At 35.9% G+C, this 20,140-nt stretch overlaps 1 protein-coding gene and 1 long non-coding RNA gene across 2 annotated transcripts; both read left to right on the forward strand.

The window, feature by feature from the left end:
* Positions 1-8,169: 8,169 nt before the first annotated feature.
* Positions 8,170-9,912, forward strand: LOC115988487 (50S ribosomal protein L34, chloroplastic). Its single transcript, XM_031112056.1, has 2 exons — positions 8,170-8,490; positions 9,344-9,912. The coding sequence occupies exons 1-2, from the start codon at positions 8,256-8,258 to the stop codon at positions 9,592-9,594; spliced, it is 486 nt and encodes a 161-aa protein (XP_030967916.1). The 5' UTR covers positions 8,170-8,255; the 3' UTR covers positions 9,595-9,912.
* A 2,531-nt stretch (positions 9,913-12,443) lies between these two features.
* Positions 12,444-13,945, forward strand: LOC115992236. The gene is made up of 2 exons (XR_004092448.1): positions 12,444-13,559; positions 13,697-13,945. It is a non-coding gene; the product is annotated as an uncharacterized LOC115992236 (long non-coding RNA).
* Positions 13,946-20,140: the final 6,195 nt, after the last annotated feature.

Consider the following 20,140-nt stretch of genomic DNA (forward strand, 5'->3'; position numbering starts at 1 on the left):
ACTCCTTGTCCTTGGATTGGGACCCCAAACTTTTAGAAGAGGCAATGTGGGGGTTCTATTTTATGAGAGAATTCTAAATGAGAAACAAAATGATTGGGCATTGGAATTTCTAGCCTTCACTTTCTTTCTGTTCTTTCAATCCTGCACCACAGTACAGCTCACTACTACAAAAAGTCAATCAATGTGGCTTGTGTTTCTGCACTTTGTTTTTATTCATTAATAATTTTCCGAGTGATCTCAATTTTAATACCAAATATACATGTAACCTTTTTAACACTTTAATAGCCACCTCACCATTCACCAAAAGAAATAGTATAGGAAGAGGAAGGTATAACATATATATATATATATATATATATATATATTAGATATATCTCACTCATATATAATAAGGTTGCCCCTAGCTAGCAAGAACTTAATTTTTCACCAAATAATTTAGCAGAATAGAAAGGGAAAAACAATACGTCTCTTTTCCACTTTATTGGTGCATCTAATTATTTTGTGAAATCGACTTGTATAAGCAGCATTAGGGGGCCCCTAAGAGCATCTTTTAATGACAATCGAAAATGTGCAAATTTTGCAAAACATCATTAGTATGATTTACACTGTTTCTATCCACAACCTCAATTTTTAGCTGAATATTGTCGGCAAGTGGGATCCTTCCAAAAAATTTAAAAAAAGAAAAAAGAAAAAGAAGCTAATTAAGGTGTACATTGTCAAAATCCAAATTGCTCTACTAATGAGCATGTCTTTCAATAAACCTCTCTTTTAGTTTACTTTAATATGATGGGCTTCTGCAACTACCTACTAAATTAGTTCAATAATGATCATTCCAATATATTTTATCCACCAAAATTAAAGTTTAGGCTCTACACCAAGAGCCTAGGTGTTGACCCTGTGTGATAACGTAGTTTGCTTTTGTTTATTATTTTCCTTTCAATCTATTATGTTTGTTCTATGATAATTGAATTATACTTTATCAAAAAGTCAAAACATTTATTGATTTTTAAGTAAACGGAGTTCAAATTCTAGATCTCTTATTTGATAATAAAAAATTTCACTAGTTGATTTATTTTAACCCATAAATTGTGATAATAATCGTAATATAGTTTATTTTGGAGAATTTTTTATTTTGGAAGAGTGAGGGTGAGCTACAGTTAACAATGGGCTAATATATTGGGCTGCAGCTAGAGAGTAACCCACTTGCTTTGCTTTTTCATAAATGTGGTCACTTACACGTGGGATCTAGCACGTAGTCTTTATCAATAATGATACCCAACTTTCGTTAGTTCGATATCTTAGCTAGGGAACAAAAAAGAAAGGAGAAACACTCATTTAATTATTGAATTGGATGCATTTCCTTGACTTCAACCTCACGACATGCAAGATATATCGCAACCCCAAATGTATCTTATCATGAACTAATTAGTGGATCACTACAATGCAAACCATAGCATCAAGGTATTGGTTCAACCATATTTCTATCTTATTGGAGTGGTGTCAGTTCCTTTAATTTGTTGCTAAAGATTGCACCTTGATAACATAGATCTAAGACACTTGAGCTCAAACTATACAGTCAATCTTAAACAATTATTTCAGATTCCAAAAGATTTCCATCATAAGTAGTAAATTTTATGGGTCTAAAACTTACCATTTGTAGATAACAAACATTGTGATTGCAAACCTTTATGGTCTAATATGAAACCCTTTTGAATGAAACGATGTTATAGATATAAATAAAATTTACAACTTTTTCCATACCTTGACGAGGTGACAAATTATAATTAATGTAACATCACTTTCACTAGGGTTATCAGGGGCGACCCAACATAATTTGGAACCTAAGGCAAAAAATTTATGCGGAGCCTTTAATATGTAAATATTAATTAAACAAAATTATTTAATACTAATCAAATTAAGGTTAATTTGATACATTAAATACATAAATAATACCAACTAGACTAATGTTAATTTCATATAGATAATTGAATATCATAGTTGAATTATAAATATTAATAAAAAGAAATAAAAATATATTGCGATTGAAAAAAATACTTTATTTTGGATATAAGACGATGCATAGTTAAATAAAGTTGTAATCTAATTTTTAATTTTATATTTTGATTTTAAGAGAGAGAGATAGATATTATTTGGTGTGTGGTTTTGTAGGATATTAGTTTACAAAAATTAAAGTCTCAAACTATCAGGAGAGATTAATCTATAATTAATGATTTAACACATTTGCAACATCTTTTTGAAATATTTTAGGGTTTCAATTGAGTTAAGGTTCTATTGGTCTCGTAATTTGAGAGTCTTAATAGAAATGAAAAAGAAAAATGCGCTAATTAAAAGCACTATAAAATGTTCAAAATATAATGTGACATTGTCTCTCATTGATGAACTTCATCAATTTAACTAATGAATGTTTATATCAATTTTTTGTGATTAATAACATGACAATTTGTAAGCTAATAATAAAATTTGTAGTATCTTTAACATCACTAATAAAAAAAATGTACAATCTTTAGAAAATATATATAGTTTTATAAAAATTTGAGATTTTAACTATTAAAAGTGGGGCCTTTTTTCCTAAGAAAATTTTTGTTTTTTGGTGGGGCCTAAGGCCTAGGCCTAACTTGCCTAGGCCTTGAGCCGGCCCTGAGGGTTATCATTCCATTACCTTAATTTTACATTGACTATAAATTGCCATTTTATTGCTTTGAATCTGCAGAGCTTTTAATTCAGTCATATAGCATTCAAAGATTCATTCTTCTATGGACATTACTTGCTGAAGTGATTGATTATGATTAGGGTAAATAATCACTTTCACATCACATTATTAACAAAAGAAAAAGAAAAATTATGTATTCTATATTGTGTCTAAAACTATACAAGAGTGTCATTATATATATATATATATATATATATATAAGCATACTGAATGTAGTATAAGCATGCATAAGGTGGAGATGGACAAGGGCACTTGCTTTCCCTTTAAACTCATAGGCACTAGAGAGTTGATACAAATTTTTGCATCCCCTTCCACAATAAGTTGATCCCATTTTTTTTTTCTCAAGAGCAATTTGAAGAGCCTATAGAATTGCTGCAACCTTAGCTTGTAAGGGAGAGCAAAACTCATGAAGTTTAAGCCCATATCTGAATGATTTCTCCATTATCATCTCTAGCTACTACATCCAAAGTGGAAAAGTCATGAGCGATTGCAGCATCTGCACTCAACTTGATCCAACCTATTGCAAAAGCAAATTCTTAGAACCTATTTTCAATGTTCCTAGCAATAGGAATAATGTTAGCTTGGTTACCATTGTGTAGAATTCAATTTCTCAAGTTCCAAATAGCATCCAAAGTGAAGGTCATATATAAGGATAGCATGAGAATTTCTTCTTTAAAACATGGGAGGTATGGACAACAATGTAACACACACACACAAAAAAAAAAAAAAAAATGGAAGAGTGATTTTATGTAAACAACAATATTTGGAGATACAAGGGATCAAACCTTGTACAGAGCATGCAAAGTGAGCACTCTACCATTTGAGCTATGATGATGCAAAAAAAAATCGTCAATGAGTTGATCGTCCACACGCATGTCAATCGATTACCTGAAAAACAAAAGGGTGAAGAACCTACAAAGAGCACCAATGAGGTGCTGGCTAAAGACCCTCCGAAGGCTAAGTTAATGATAGAAGAATCTCCAATAACTCAAAAGTGTGAGAGCTAGGGAATTTTTATGTACCTTGAAGAAGAGGAGACTTGGTGCTTATATAGTAGTGTAGGGCTGACCAAGATCCCATTAACATAGGATTTTTCCTTGTATGAAAGATATGAAGTTAACGTTCTGAGATCTTAGGGCTCTACGTCTCATACTAGGAGGATACAAATATGTAAAAGGATCTTTGGATGTAATGTGCAAGTTCTTTCCATATAAAGATGCATAAGTGGGGAACACGTAAATGGTGTGGGACTTAGTGTAATCCATTATCAGTATTAGGTAACTCAACAGGTACTTTCCTACCCGATAGTGAATGTGGGTGGAGAGCATGGCCGATGTCGTGTTATAATCATCTCGAAGGGTAAATGGACCTGACAGATACTTTCCAACCTGAAGGGTAAATGGATCCAAAAGGCATTTCTAACTTGAAGGGTAAATAGAACCCGAAGGGCAAATGGACTCGACGGGCACTTCCATCTTGAAGGGTAAATGGATTTGAAGGGCATTTCCATCCCGAGGGGTAGATGGAACCTGAAGGGTAAATGGACCCGACGGGCACTTCCATTCTGAAGGGTAAATGGATCCGACGGGTACTTTCCAACCAATGGACCCAAGGGGCATTTTCATCCCAAAGGGTAAATGGGCCCAACGGTTTCTTTCCAACCCAAATGGTAAATGGACTCGACAGGCACTTTCCAACCTGAAGGGTAAATGTACCCGAGGGGCATTTCCATTCCAAATGGTAAATGGACCTGAAGGGTAAATGGAACTTGAAAGGTAAATGGACTAGACGGGTACTTCCATCCTAAATGGTAAATGGACCTAACAGACACTTCTATCTCAAAGGGTAAATGGACTCGACGGGTACTTTCCAACCCGACGGGTAAATGGACTCGAGGGGCATTTCCATCCCAAAAGGTAAATGGACCCGATGGTTACTTTCCATCCTGAAGGGTAAATGTACTTGATGGGTACTTTCCAACCTAAAGGGTAAATGGACTTGAGGGGCATTTCCAACCCAAAAGGTAAATGAAACCTGAAGGGTAAATGGACCCAAATTACTTTCCATCTCGAAAGGTAAATGGATTTGAAGGGCATTTCCATCTTGAAGAGTAAATGGAACTTGAAGGATAAATGGAACCTGAAGGGTAAATGGACCTGATGGTTACTTTCCAACTTGAAGGGTAAATGGACCTGTGGATGAGTTAGGCCCGGGCGACCATGTTTGCCCACGATGACCATGTTTGCCCACTTAATCAAAACCCAACATAAAGCCCAAGGCCCATTAGACAAATTAAACTTGGTATGTAGAGAGATAATCAGGCTTGGGCCTTGTTACGATGGGTCCAATCCCGAGGTTAGGACCTTGGCCAAGGAGATGACAACTAGGGAGGTTTTGAATGGTCGGCTAAACTGTGATTGATAATGCCATAGTCAGGGTGAGACACGAATCTAGTGAGGTTGGTAACTGAGGGTTGGTAGTGCTATTGGGAAACCATTCTTGAACACCATTCGACATCTAGAACAAGTTCCAAGAGAATCCTCTAAAGTCGTGAGGATCCCTTAGGATTCTAATGAACGTAGGAATGTGTGCGAAGTACGGTAACAATGATGATCATCCCATTAAATGGAGACTATAAAAAGGGGAAGTGGGTAAATGCTAGGGGGTGGGGAAAAAAATCGAGGGGAGGGGTGGGGGGGAGTGTGAGAGAGAGGGAAAATATTGGGAAACACTGGAGGAAACACAGAGGAATTAAGGCATGTTTTGGGCCTAAGTTATAGGATTGAGAGTTAACCCACTAATAAATAAATTGTGACCCCATTACTTTGGTGGAGACCGTTCTAGGTACACACAGGACCTGATGGGCACTTCCATCCTGAAGGGTAAATGGATCTAATGAGTACTTTCCAACTCAAAGGGTAAATGAATTTGACGAGCATTTCCATCCCGAAGGATAAATGGACCTCGATAGGTAAAAGGAGTTATAATTTGGATTTCTATGTTTCCATCACTCATCATTAAAAAATGATGGGACCTACATAGCATCAACTTGTTTGGCTTTGTTTTCTAAATTTGTTTTCATCACTCAATTCTCACATATTTTAGTAATAAGTTACAAAAACTGGAAACAAGTTTTAGGTGTTTTTGAGTTATGGAAATAAAGTTATGGTGGCATTTTCGTAATTTCACTCAACTAATGGGTCCCACGTTTGTGTGTTGTCAAATCCAGCCCACTCCCTAATAGCTCTCTTCTCTCTCATTACTAGACTTCTTTTTTTCTTTGTTCTTTGATTTTTCTTTTTGCTCTTCTTCTTCCCAAGCAACTCATCATAACTTAGTCCTTATTTTTTTTATTTTTTATTATTATTATTATTTTTTTCACGTTAGGTCTAGGCTTGGTTTCTCTATTCTTTTTTTCCCCTCTTTTCTTTCCTTTTCATATTGGGTTTCTAGGTTTGGTTTCTATTCTTTTTCTTTTTTTTTTTTTCCCTCTTTTCTTTCCTTTTCACATTGGGTTTTTGGGTTTGGTTTCATTTTTTTTTTTTTTTTCATATTAGATTTCTGGGTTTGGTTTCTATTAATTTTTTTTTTCCTTTTCACATTGGGTTTTTGGGTTTGGTTTCGGTTTTCTGAGTTTCTTATGTGGATGTTTGGCCATGTAGCTTTATTCCCAAACTCTAGAAGTGCAGATTGACAAATTGACCAAATAGATGGACGCAGGGAATAAAAGGTGAACATATGAGTGTTTAATGCATATTTGGATCATCCATGGTACACAAAAAACTAGGGTGAAAAAATTAGATGGACGCAGGTAGACATGGCAAAACGGGCGGGTCGGGTCGAGTCAATCGGGTTGCGGGTCAAATGGGTTGTGAGTCAAAAAGGGCCATTTTAAGCGGGTTAAAAAGGGATTCTATTCAATCAGGTTGCGGGTCAGGTTGGATCGGGTTAGGTTGACCCGTATTTTTCACATGATTTTTTTTTTTTTAATTTTTTTTTATAAATAAAACAACATGTATTTGCCATTTGGAAAGTCATGCAACAAATTACTTGATGTAAAATGCATTGCTTTGAATTTTGAATTCACCACTTATATAAAAAATGAACTCAGTTAAACTTATTAATACTTATTCAATAATTTTAAAATTATACAAATCCCAACATTGCTATCTAAAACAAAATGACACAAAGATAAGTAAAACAAATACACAAGTTTTATTTCTACATAATATCAACATCCCAAAATATAAAACAAAATTACAAATGACTTATTGTATAACTCATTTGAAAAAGAATAAAAACATATAAGAAATTTACAATTTTGAAAATTAATTTTATAATCTATTATCAATTGTGGTTGACACTCTATTTCAATTTGATATATGCATTAAAATTTGATTGTTTACTTATTTATACATGATTTCTTTTATGAATATCATATCATTGTTAAGCAACACACATTCTAGAAAATATCATAATTTATTTTGAAATGCCGTTTATTTTGGACATAAATTGTTAAAAAATAGGTATAAGCATTCATAATTTATACTAATTTGATACTTTGGTTTCACTATTTTCACACTTGTGAATGTTTCTCACACATGTCTACAATTTTAAATCTATATTTTTAATTCTATTGTAACTAGATTATCTTGATATGTACTTTGCTATTTGATATCTAAAAATATTTACTCATTACAGAATGCTCAACCATTCATCTTTCAATTAATTTGCATGTAGTTATGTAAATGTATCAATTGTTTCCTTAAAACTCACAACAAACAATTAAACCAATATTATTTTAATTTTTTTTTTTTACCAACAAAAAAAAGTTAAAAAATGGTTCAAGTTCGGGTCGGGTCGGGTTGACCTGCAAAAAACACGGGTTGGGTCACGGGTCAACCCGTTTTTGCTTCGGGTCAAAAAAATCGGGTCTGACCCGTTTTGCCACGTCTAGACGTAGGGAATAAAAGAGGTGAAATGGGTCTGGGGTTCTTCCATCATGTGGGTAGCCTAACTGTGAGTAGACACAATGCTCAGTTAGTGGGTCTCACATAAAGGTGAGTATTTTGAGTTTTGAGAATGAAAACTCTAACTAGGTTGTAGTGCCGAACATGCTTAGGGTGTAACTTGGGGATTTTTAAGTGATAAGTGATGAATGATTGAGTGATAAGTGATGGTATTTGAGTGATGAGTGATAGTGTTTCCACCCTTCAAACAAGGCCAAAATTTCCCATTTTTGTCTTACATGGCTCAGTATTAAATAAACCATTTTGTTTTGGTTGGGTTGGGTGTATTGGGTCTCCATCTTCAGGTCTTTAAGGTTGGCTTATGGGCCTAAAATGTGAGACTGAGGGTCTGAATGTTGATTGGCTTCTAAGCCCACTTTGTCCCACTGTCTCTCTAACTCCGACCCAAAAAGGGATCCGTGACGTGTTTGTAAACTGACTCGATAAGGTAACCTCATCATCTTCAAACAAAACTAGAGAAAGAGAGGGCAGAGGCAGTGAAGAAAAATTGGAGAATGGCTTCGATGACAGTGCTATCATCGTACTCCTCACCTGGGCTTTCATGTGTAGGAGTAGGAGTAGGAGGGAGACAAACTTGTATTCCTTCAGCTTCACTCACATTCCTTGCCGGGTCAAGTTCAACAACTAGGACCTCAGTCAGAGTGTCCCATAATTCCTCCTCTCATTCTGGGCTTCTTCACTGCTCCTTTCTACCCTCCTGCTCCCCCTCTTTCCCTTCTTCCTTCTCAGGTAAATTTCACTGTCACTTTAATTATCAAATTTCAGTGATGTATACTATTTGGTGATTCTGGGATATGGCCTTTTCTTCGTTTGTCCTATAAATGGTATTGTGATGGGTTTTGTCCAAATGTGGCGTAGTTTACGTGTTTTTATATGAAATTTAGGCTTAAACTCATTTTGTATTTTTTTTTGTTTTTGTTTTTGTTGTTGTTGTTGGTTTTTGTGTGTGTGTGTGTGTGTGTGTGTGCGCGCGTGTGTGTGTGGTGGGTGTGGTTATATTTGTCAAATATTTGTTCTTGAATTTGATGGGGTTGTATTTTCTGTTATGAAGAGGAAATCTTTACTTGATTGGAAAAGATAAAAAACTGCACTTCCGCTGTCAAATGTAACAAAGACACTTCCTTTTCTAAGTCATAACAAGTAGATTTCCCCCTCCTTTTTGTAGTTGAACATAATTTTATAAATGGAATCATGGAAAAACATGTAGAGAGTGTAGAGCTATTGGAAACTCTTTTAACTTTTGCGTGTGCAGCAGAAAAATTTGGAGAGAGAGTAATGCTTGTCTTATTCTCTTGAAATCGCTTCTTTTAGCCATCATTTACAGTGTCAAATGTTGATTTAAGAATGCTGCTGGGCATGAGCATAAACAGCTTAGCATGTCAAGGGTGAATGCCCCTAGATTACCTAGCAACTTGTTCTCACAGGTGGAGTTAGTTGCCCATAGGTTATATTGTCTAGAGGCGAGTCCAATGGGCTCTTCTTTAGAAGTGTTCCCTATGTTATCAAAAAGCAAAAACATGAATTGGGAAGCCTTAATGAATTTTCTTCAGGAGTGAAAATTGTTTTGGTTTTTGATTAACAGGTTTATCTTTGGGTTTGGATTTGATTCCCAATATTGGGGTCAGAAGAGTGAGACGCCACAGCCTTGTTGTGAGGGCTGGGAAGTATGCTCTTTGTCAGACAAAGAGGAACAGGTCACGTAAGTCTCTAGCTCGTACTCATGGCTTCCGTAGACGGATGAGAACCACCAGTGGTAGAGCAGTTTTGAAGCGCAGACGTGCCAAGGGACGGAAGGTCCTCTGCACAAAGTCCAATCCCAACAGTGGGAAGTGAGCCTAACTGTTTCTCTTTCCGATTCAGTTTTAGTAGGTAAATGAGATGATATGCAATGGTGTCTAGTAGTTCATACATGTGGACTTGGTCAAATTTCAAGCTTATATGTAATGATGCCTATTGTAATTTCTCATTTGTAAAATTTGTTGTAACTGGAATCATTTTCTTTGTCATCATTGTCTTCTCCTGTTATTGTGTGATTCATCTTTAGTTGTTTCCATTAATATTTTTCAATGCAAAATATTTTCTTGTAACAAATCTTGTTAGACTTGTGGTGCTTCAACCTCTGTAATGTAACTACACATAATTTAACATAAAGCTCACATTGAGTAATACTGTGCCCAATTGCTTACCCTGTTGGACTAAAGATATCTCCTATCTGCGATGATGATGATATTGCTATTTTTTTTTTGGTGTTTTATCTTAATTCCTTCTTAAGAGATGTAAGGCAATATACATACATGCCTGTTTCCTTTTCATAGTATTGCAATCGATGGCTTCACTCTTAAAATGTCCCCGATATGAACGGTGATATTTCTGCTTTCCCGTTTGTTTATGCAATGATTTCTGCCTGAATTCATATAATTAGTAAAAATGCAGGGTACTGTAGAAGAAACTGTTTTGTTGATGTGTATTTGACTTATAGACTTGCTTATCTATTCTATCAACATACTTAAGAGGCACATTTATGGATGAAATGTATTGGTGCATGTAAACGAGGCACTAGTAGTCCATTTATAAGATAACTGTAGCTTAGGTAGTTACGTAAGACACTTTCATGGTAATGGCACAATGCCCTTTGAAGATCTTATCTTGTTATCTTATTAGGAAGGTTGTGATGTCAGGTTTTATCAATTCTTTTGTTGGGGTTTTAATGGTTAGGGGTTAGGGCATAGCTTTGCACCATTACAAGCTGCAATTATTGCAATTGCACCAGCATGCCAATTGAAGAAAAGGATACCTACCAACAAATCTTGTTCGGTGAAGCTTTGACAAATTTGGGGAATCTTACACTCCTAAAATTGCAAAAGTTTTTCTATTTTTTTACCTTGTTTTGTGTGAAGTAATTGTGCTATATGATTTATGTTTTTGTTAGATATTTAACTTCTTAAGGTCATCAAAAAAACAATAAAAACAGTAGCTGTAGGCAACATGTCCTACCTATTCTACTCTGATTCTATAAACACAAATAAACACCAGACACAAAATAAATCCAAAGGAAAGAGGCTTCCGAATGGTGTGCAGAATTTGATTTAATTTTTATAATTGTTTATTTTTATTTTATTAATATTTTTTATTTACTTGCAATTTTTCTGGATACATATACATGCATTTGTATCATACGTATATAAGTGATAGGTAGTAGTTAGCTAGATACTTATATAACTGCTTAGTTCAAATCGTCATTCAAATGTAATACTTAAATGCTGGGAATATAAATAAGAGGTCATTTCTCTTTGAAGTTATTAAACACTTTTCATTGCATTGGAGCTTATGATAGAATTATCATGATCGCATGCTCCGCTGTGGACTTCTACTCTTTTTCTTAGAAATGTATTGGCCTTCTTTGTACCTTCTATAGATTCTAGACGCACATGCAATTCTTATGTACAAACTACAATCTAATTAGAATAGGTTTATGACTACATTGACTCGTAACCAACATTCGGGTGGTCTAGTTGGTAAGATACTGGGCTAATAAGTCTTAGGACTTGGGTTCAAGCCTCAAACAACTAGCTGTGTGTTGATGTTTCTTATATCACATCTCCATTCCAAACAGTCGAAAAATAAATGAGTTTCTCACACAAATCGAGAGTATGGGGTCTCGTCCGGAAGTAGGTAGGATGTTACTATGGTCATGCCCATGTAGAGAAGCCACAATGGTCGTCCCCTTCTACCCATTTTTTATTCACCAAAAAAAAAAAAAAAGACTACATTGACTAATATGGAAAAGTTATTAGTAGCTCCACCATTTAAAAATGAAGAAAACAAAATAGATGTTCTTAATGCTGTTATAATGTTTTTTGCTCTTAAAAGTTTTTTGAAACCTCACTTGTATCATTCCTAGCTCAGATTAGGTTGTCTTGTCAATACTTCAGACCTAACTTAGGCCTATGACTACTTTAACGTGCCAAATTCTGAAGAAAATACTATCTATTTATGGGAAAAATAGCTATTAGGCTTATTTATTATTAACTTTAGAATTTGATATTACAAGTATTGTGTGTTTTTAGTGTGGTGATTACTCCACAAGTATAAGAGTTTGTAGGGTGTGGGAGTAAGAGTTAGGGGTTCAAGTATTTAAGAAGAAATTTAAAATTAAATATTATTATTTAGTTCACCTATCTAAAAAAGATGTTACAAGTAGCAATACATGCATTTTTACGGTCTTTACAAATGCAACATACATATAGGCTATAGCGAAAGAGAGCAATACTTTTTTTGATAAGTAAAACAGAGCTTTACTTATAGGTGACGTGATCTGTCAACCATTGGACTACTTTTTTTTTTGAGTTATTTTACTATTTTTTATAGGAAGCCTTCCTGTTAAGGCGATAGAGACCTTTTGGAGCTCCAGTACCTCTGTGAATCTTCATGTAGCCGCTCTCACCCCAGTTGGTTCCCCATGAATTCTTCAATAACCAATACTTGGTACCATCATCACTTGTTCCATACCCAATTGCAATAACAAAATGGTTTAAATTGGTCCACACTCTCCTGTGAAAACACTGCTGGTGTAGAACTTATAGTCATGACTATAAGCCTCGATGGCAATTGAAACTGGCTGGGTGGCCACTGCTTGTAGTAATGCCTTCTCATTATTAGAAGGTACGTCTTCAAATGCACTTATGTAAGCTGCATAAATAGATTTCTTTTCTTGGTCACAAGTTTTACTTATAGCCTCATATGGTAATTTTCTTCAGTGGCTAGTCCTATGTTTTGTATTATATACGAAAAGGCATTATCCATGGGGCCACCATGGCAGCCATGATTGCCTTCCACAGCACAGTCCAATAGTCAGACATAGAGATTAAGTTGTCAGTTTTGATTTGGATGATCCCTTCTACTGCTGCCACTGCTGAAAAGGCCCAGCAACATTCTGCATGCATAAAAATCAACCATAACAGAAATCTTGTTAGGACAACAAGAAGTGCGGGAGTTGAAAATAAAATTTTGAGTTTCAGATAATGCGATCCTCTTACCCTAGTGGTCTTGTTTCCTAATGGATGTAATATGTTAAGAATAATAAGGAAACAATTCATTCTAACTGTAAGGAGCCACTGCCAGCACCAGATTGGGATCAATATGGCAAGACATAGTCAACGGCACTATTGCATATTTTGCCTCTATATAGTTTATCATTATTTTAGGGATTTGATATAGTAGACTTGCCGTGTATAGATTCAATTGCCTTGTACAGGTTCTTCTTGCATTATATAAAAGTCAGTGAACCCTTCCCAACAATTCAAGTTGAGTGTTTCTCCATTATCTCTCTCAAGGTTTTAACAAACCATTTCATAATAGCTCCTTTCTCTCTCCAATCCATAGTCATTGGAATTCTGGTCAGGTCTTTGTACTTGAATGTTATTGTTTCGAGAGAATTTGTTTGGTTGGAAATCTTGTTTCCAGCAGGAGAGGAAACGGATTCTTCATTTGTTAAGTCTGCAAATTCATTGGCACATAGCTTGAAAGTCTGATTCCCTTCATTATTGAGTTTGTCTATGTATTCTATGTTGTCCTTGAAATACTTTTCTCTCTGTATTGTCTAGATGGTTGCATCCATACTGAGCCATCCATTGCTCATGTCTCTCAACAAGGGAAGCTTCAAGCAATGTGCGGGACATGGCTTGAGATATCAGTCCCCAGAATAAATAATGACTGTGATAAGTTTGTTTCCGCGTTTTAAAGCCATTAATTTACAAGAAGAGGGTTCTTTGGCAATAACTTTGGAAGATTGATAAATGGTAAGGAAGACAGCATACATTTTCCCAACATATAGGAGATGAGCATCCTCTCATTGGCTTTCATTAGATGCATCTAACATTTCAAACTGGACTGTTGCAATAATGTTGACAGTGGCTGGCTATTGTTCTTTCTGCAGAATACACATGAACTTGAGAGTTCTGGCAAGACATCAATCTATAAATTTAGTATTGCTGTCAATGCATCCAAGTTGTATCCATTAATTTATTCCGGAGTGTTCTGGACTGATGTTGATGAGTGATGACTAGCGATTCTTGCAGTTGTTCTTTCCTAGTTTTTCATTTTCAATTCATGTAGTTGCTCATATGTTTGTCAGGTTATAGGATTAATACCCTCTTTTAAGTTCTTAGGTGACTTTAACAGTTAATTTGGCTTTCATTGGATGCACTTGTCAAACTGGACTGTTGCTATACCTCTGACTGTAACTGGGGCTGGCTATTGTTCTTTGTGGAGAACAATAATGAATTCTCAAGTTCTGGAAACCAACTTTCTAGCAAGACCTATCATCAATGAATGTGGTGTTGCGGTCAATCCCTTCAGCTATGTTGTTTCCATACAGGCTTTCTGACCATATGCACAGGAGTGTTCTGGACTGATGATGGTGACCAGAGATTCTTGCAGTTGTTTCTTTCCTAGTTTTCCAATTTTCACTTCAACATTTAATTGCTCGTATGGTTGTCATCAAGTGATAATTGTCAAAAGTATTTCAAGTAATAGCTAGAACTAAGAATGTTGACATTAAGTTTAACCATTTCAGTGATCAAAGATGCAATTCAACAGCATCTAGTTATTAATCAATAAGGAATTAGACTACCACAATGCATGAATCATTCTTTAAGGCATGAATCATTCTTTAAGTTTTAAGGTAAATAAAAGAGATTGACCTCTGCCAATCAAGCATGAAAGAACTAAGCACAAACCAATGACTTGTCTCGTCCTGCCCTTTCAGTTATATGCAATTTGCTTGATTTTTGATGCCGGTTCTTAGTTCTTACTAATCCAACGAAAAAGGTGCTAGCTCACTGAGCTAGACTACGACTATTAGATTGGATATAATGACTGTTGGGAAGATTGTAAAGTTGTGATTTCCAACTATGTTGTGTTGGCTTTAATTTCATGTCAAATTTGATTGTAATTTCTTAAATCATTTTCCCTGTATGTATGTGGGATTAATTGTAAGGGCTGAGTATGAGAGATTAGTAAAAACTCAAGCTTCAAAGGATGAGCAAGTTGGATTTCGCGACTGGCTTGCGACTGTCTCGCAAGAAACTTACCCGCGAAAAGAGCCTCGTGTAAAGCACATGACTGGAAGATGAAAAGTCGTGCCAGGCTGGATATTTCGTGAGTGTCTCGTGAGTAAGTCCAACCTGCGAAGGACCCATGCAACTCTCTATTTGGCAAAAGGTTATGTTTTGCTTTATCATGTCTTTACCCACACTATATATACTCTCATTATCTACAATCATCTACACAATTTCTTGTGGTTTTCCTCAACTTCTACCTCTCCGTCTCTATATCTTTAAGAGGTTGCTAGCTCAAACACTTACCACATCCATTCTGAGTGTAAAGTGAGATTTTGGTGCTACTAGGAAGTATTGGAAGGAGCCATTCATTGGTTGATGCAATTGGGTTGAATTGTGGGATCTGAAAAGTTAGAGAAGATAAGGTTCTGAGAAGTCAGTTGGTAGTAGGAGTTTGGAGGGCTCAATTACATGGGGTAGACTAGGTTTGGAGGGTCTTTTGTTATTTGTGTGCTCCAATTTTATTCTCTAGTGGATCGATTTCGACTTGGAGGGTCACGAAAAGGTTTTTCGCTGAGTTCTTCGGTTTCCTTTTCGATAACACGTCTCAGTGTTATATTGTGTTTGCATCTCTCTTCCTTACTCTTTAAGCTTTCATTTTATTGTTGACAATGGATGAATATGGCTTAGGGTAGTGATAACGGTTCTTTATGCGTATTTACTCTTGTTCCGCACTTAGTATAAGTTAGAGTAAAAGCTATCTAGCCGTAATTTTTAATTGGGGGTTTGAACAAGCTCTTGTGTTTTTGCAGAAATTCGAGCTTTCAATTGGTATCAGAGCGGGTACACTTATTAGATTTTATTATCCTAGTGTGATCTTAAACCCCAAGTGAGATGGATAAATCTCAATCCCTTAATGTTCCTTCCTACTTTAATGGGAGTAACTATGATTTTTGGAGTACATATGCATGCTTTTCTTTGTGCCATTGACGAGACGGTGTGGGATTCAGTTGAGAATGGATATGTAAGACCCACTACGACCAAATCTGAATGGGATAAGGCTGCTTTTGCTTTGGTAAACACTAATAACAAAGTGATTAAAGCTATTTTTTGTGGTGTTTTTACTAATGAGTTTTACAAGACACCAAGTTTCAAATGCTCACTACTCGGTTTAGAGAAGTAAAGATGAGCGACAAGGTGTTGTTTGATTCCTTTTATGGGAGATTCAATGAGATAGTGATTGCCAAGCTCAATCTTGGGGAGAAGATTGAAGATGCCAAGGTGGTGAGGAAGATCTTGAGATTCTTTACCCGAAAGCTTCCGCACTAAGGTCACAGCCATAGAGGAGAGTAAATATTTGGATGAGATAAAGATTCAAGAACTCATTAGATCTCTCTAAACTTACGAGCTCGGACTGCCCTCTCACAAGTCCAGCAAATCACTTGTTCTTAAAACTATAAATGAGAGAATGAGTGATTCCTCTGATGAAGATGATGTAGAGAAGGAGGTGGCGTTTCTTGTGAAGAACTTCTGAGAATTTCTCAAGATGAAGAATAATGGGAACTTGTTTGGCAAAGGAAAATTCTCATCCTCAAAAAATGACAAGAAGGAGTTTAAGAAGAAGGATGGGAAAGACTCGTCATCAATTCAAGGAATCGTGTGCTATGAATGTAATGGGCATGGATATCTCAAGAAAGAATGTTCAAACTATTTGAGATGGAAGGGTAAAGTGTTTGCAACCACCCTTAGTGATTTAGAAAGCTCAAATTCCGATGCGGAAGGAGAATGTGATAGTGAGGGAAACTATTTAGCTTTTGTGGCAATTATCGCAGTTGACTCTAGAGATGAGTTGAGCGACTTGGTTGATGAGCTAGGTGTACATTCTAAAGGAGAGGAAGTTGATGATTCGGAAGATAAGGATGTGTGCCTTAACGAAGGTGAGAAGAACCTTTAAGAAGTGTATGATGCCTTGAAGATTGTGGCAAATATGCCAAAGTTGCAAAGAACGCAGTTAAGAAGATGAAGAAAATTGAAGAAGAGCATAAGTCCATACTTGTGCAACTCAAGGATGCAAAATGTGAAGTTGAAGGGCTAAAGGAATAATTGTTGAATTCCTTCTTGAAAATCAAGTTCCTTGAACTTGAAATCATTCAAGCAAATGTCAAAGTGGAGCACATTTCTACCAAGAAACTTGACAGTGTGCTATCTTCTCAAAAACCTTCAAATGACAAGACCGGTCTAGGCTATACCGGGGAAGAAGGCTTAAGCAGGGAACTTAAGAAGGAAGTGAGGTTCGTTTTGGCCAAAAATGTAGAAAAGTCTAAAGTGGAGAAGCCCGAGATTGAGACCTCTGTTGTTGTAAAGAGAACCATTAGTGCAAAACCAAAGGAAAAAGGGAAGTCATTACCCAAAAGTCAAAGGGAGCCTCAAGTGAAGCATTTTTGTCACTATTGTGGTGTGTAAGGGCACATAAGACCAAATTGCTTCAAGCTTCAAGCTTTTAAGAGGGTTGACTCCTTGTGTGGCCAAGACAGCTCAAGAAGAATGTCGAAAGGAAACCAAACTAAACGAGAAAATGAGGGGCAACTCATTGGAGATGTTATGGAGATGTTGAAAAATATTTCATCATGCCTTGCTAGCTTCACCCCTAGGTTTAAGAGTTATGTCGGTCGTATCCCTCCATCTAAGGATTTCACCCAAAACACTCATACAGTGTGGGTAAAGAAGGGTACTTATGCATGATCACTCACTATGCCTATGTATTAATTCTTCCAATGCATTAGGGTTATAGTTTCATGCATCATAACATATGTGATCTTCTTTTGTCATTGCTTTCATTTTGAAGCATGTTTCTTTTTCAAGTCTTTGTTTGTTTTCCTTGGTTTTTTGTTGATCTTACTTTATTTGTTTTGTTTTTTAGTGTGTTGAAAAATTCAAAAACCCATAAAAAGTGAAAAATCTCAAAAAGTTTGATTGCTTGTATTGTGTACATCACATGTGAGTTTGGCCTAATACTTTTGTACCAATGGTGTAATGCATTTACAAGCTTAGCTTCTTATGTAAGCACATTCTTTTGGTGTGAGCGACATCTAGAAATCTACGTTTGATTGTTGTAAATAAATCTTCAAGTTGATCATAAATGATTAGTCAATAGTCTTGCTTGATCTTGATACGTGCATAGACTTGTGCCTATATATCTCCTCACTTTTTTTTTTTTCTTTTTCAAAAGAGCTTTACAAATGTCAATCTCTAAAAAGAGAAAGAGTTGAAAAAGTTTTGCTTCGAAAACTAGTTTGATTAGGAAAAGGTGGAGCAAATTTGTATTAAAATGTATAGTGCCAAAGTCAAAGGCTTATTTGTCAAAGAAATATCAAAAAGTTCATGGCTTCGTTTCTCAAGAATTTGAGTTGTATTTGATCAAAAATATGAAAAATGGAAGCCAAATGAAAAGCTTTCAATCAATTGTAAACACATTAGTGAGGGGTCATCTATGTTCATTTCTACAAGTGAGATATGTTACTTGACTTCGTACTAGTTGTGTATGACTTGATTGAATTGATTATTGAAGTTTCATACTAGACTATGGACTAGTTCATACTTGATCCACACACACAATACACAAGTCTAAGGTTTGATGAATACTTATTCCATTTGTGTGATTGTATGTGTTCAAATATGATGTGTATACTCAATTCATTGATGGTCAAACTGAAAAAGATTTTTGAGTACTTTATATGTTTTTGAAAGTGTTTTTATGTATTTTGTATGTGTGTGTGTGTGTGTGTGTGTGTTTTTTTTTTTTTTAAAAAAAAAAAAAAAAACAGTCCATTTCATTTTTGTTGAAAAAATCTTTCAGAGACATTTTCACGAGTAAGAACCTACTCGCAAAAATGAGGAAGCCAATTTTAGTATTTCTTGAAATTACATAGGGAGTTTCACAACTGCGTCGCAATTAGAAGCTACCTGTGAAATCTGTTAATGCACTTCAGAGGCCATTTCGAGAGTAACTTCAGGAGAAGTTTACCTACGAAATCAGTGGTTTTGCAGTTTTTAAAGGCCAAACAGTGACAGTTTTTCAAATCTCTTTTTGCCTCCTCCGTGCCTCTCTTAACCCAAAATCTCACCAAAAACTCAAGATCAATCCTTCCTAAACCTCATCTAAGGTATGTTTTAATACCTTTTCACTCTTGATTCCTTATATTAAGTCTTAGATTCTAGGATTTCTAGGGTTGGGTTATTTTTGAAAGGGGCTGGGAAAACTTAGTGAAAGTTCAAATAGTGTGTAAAACACCTATGAACGTTTATACCCCCAAATAAAAATTACCAACACAAGCTTATAAACAAACAATTTATGTGTGGAATATGAATATAAGCTAAACCCAAATTGACAACACACTCTAAATCATAATTAATTACAATCATAGCAGTAATTAAAAGGTAAAGAGAAATGGAAGAAAGATGCAAATACAAAGATAATACAATGATATGTTATTGAAGAGGAAATCGAAGTACTTGGCGAAAAACCTCTCCGCCGCCCTCCAAGCGGTCAATAATCCACTAGAGAATGAAGTTGGGATACATGAATAGCAGAAGACCCTCTAAGCCTAATCTACTCAGTGCACCTTAGCCCTCTAAGCTTCTTGCTCCAACAAGGTTATGTAGAACCTTGTTTTCTTTAGCTTACCGGATCTTACAATATCCTATTGCATCAACCAAAATGAATTGGTCCCTTCTGAACTGCTTCCCAAGCACCAAAAAATATTCTCACTAATATGGGTATGGTGAGATAAGAATTTGGCCAACTGTACCTCTCAAGGATATATCAATGGAGAGGGTGAGAGTAGAGGAATTTGGAGAATCAAAGAATAAAGATTGTGGATAAGTCAATCTTGTTTCTCTCTAGGGTTTCTCTCTCAAAATTCTCTCTGGAAACTCTCTACATTTCGTGGGTATAAGGGTATTTATAGTAGGGTATATGAGGAATGCGAAGAGTCAATTACAACCAAATAGGGCATTTTGGCAACTCGACCTCGTGATTGGAACAAGTCGCGAGTTTGAGTCTTGAGCTAACTGCCTGACCAGATTAGAAGTTTTGTCCTGTAGTGCTATAGCTAGCGTGACCCTTCGGCTCCCCTTGCATGCTTCACATGTGTACCATTCTGGCGACTTGCTAGTTGCGAGTCAGTCGCAAGGCTCTTCTTGAGTGCACACTTCTTAAGCTTTCTTCACACTCTCTCACACACTACCCTTACATAATTCCCACCTAAATACAAGGTATCTAATTGCTAAATTACAAGCAAATTTGGCGTGGAATAAAGCCA

The sequence above is a fragment of the Quercus lobata genome, chromosome 5 (genome assembly GCF_001633185.2).
Source record: "Quercus lobata isolate SW786 chromosome 5, ValleyOak3.0 Primary Assembly, whole genome shotgun sequence".
Lineage (NCBI taxonomy): Eukaryota > Viridiplantae > Streptophyta > Magnoliopsida > Fagales > Fagaceae > Quercus > Quercus lobata.

Bases quoted from the DNA above. Each gene is read 5' to 3' on its own strand.
- LOC115988487 (XM_031112056.1), top strand. From the start codon at position 8,256: ATGGCTTCGATGACAGTGCTATCATCGTACTCCTCACCTGGGCTTTCA. The intron at 8,491-9,343 runs GTAAATTTCACT...TTTGATTAACAG, and splicing joins TTTCCCTTCTTCCTTCTCAG to GTTTATCTTTGGGTTTGGAT.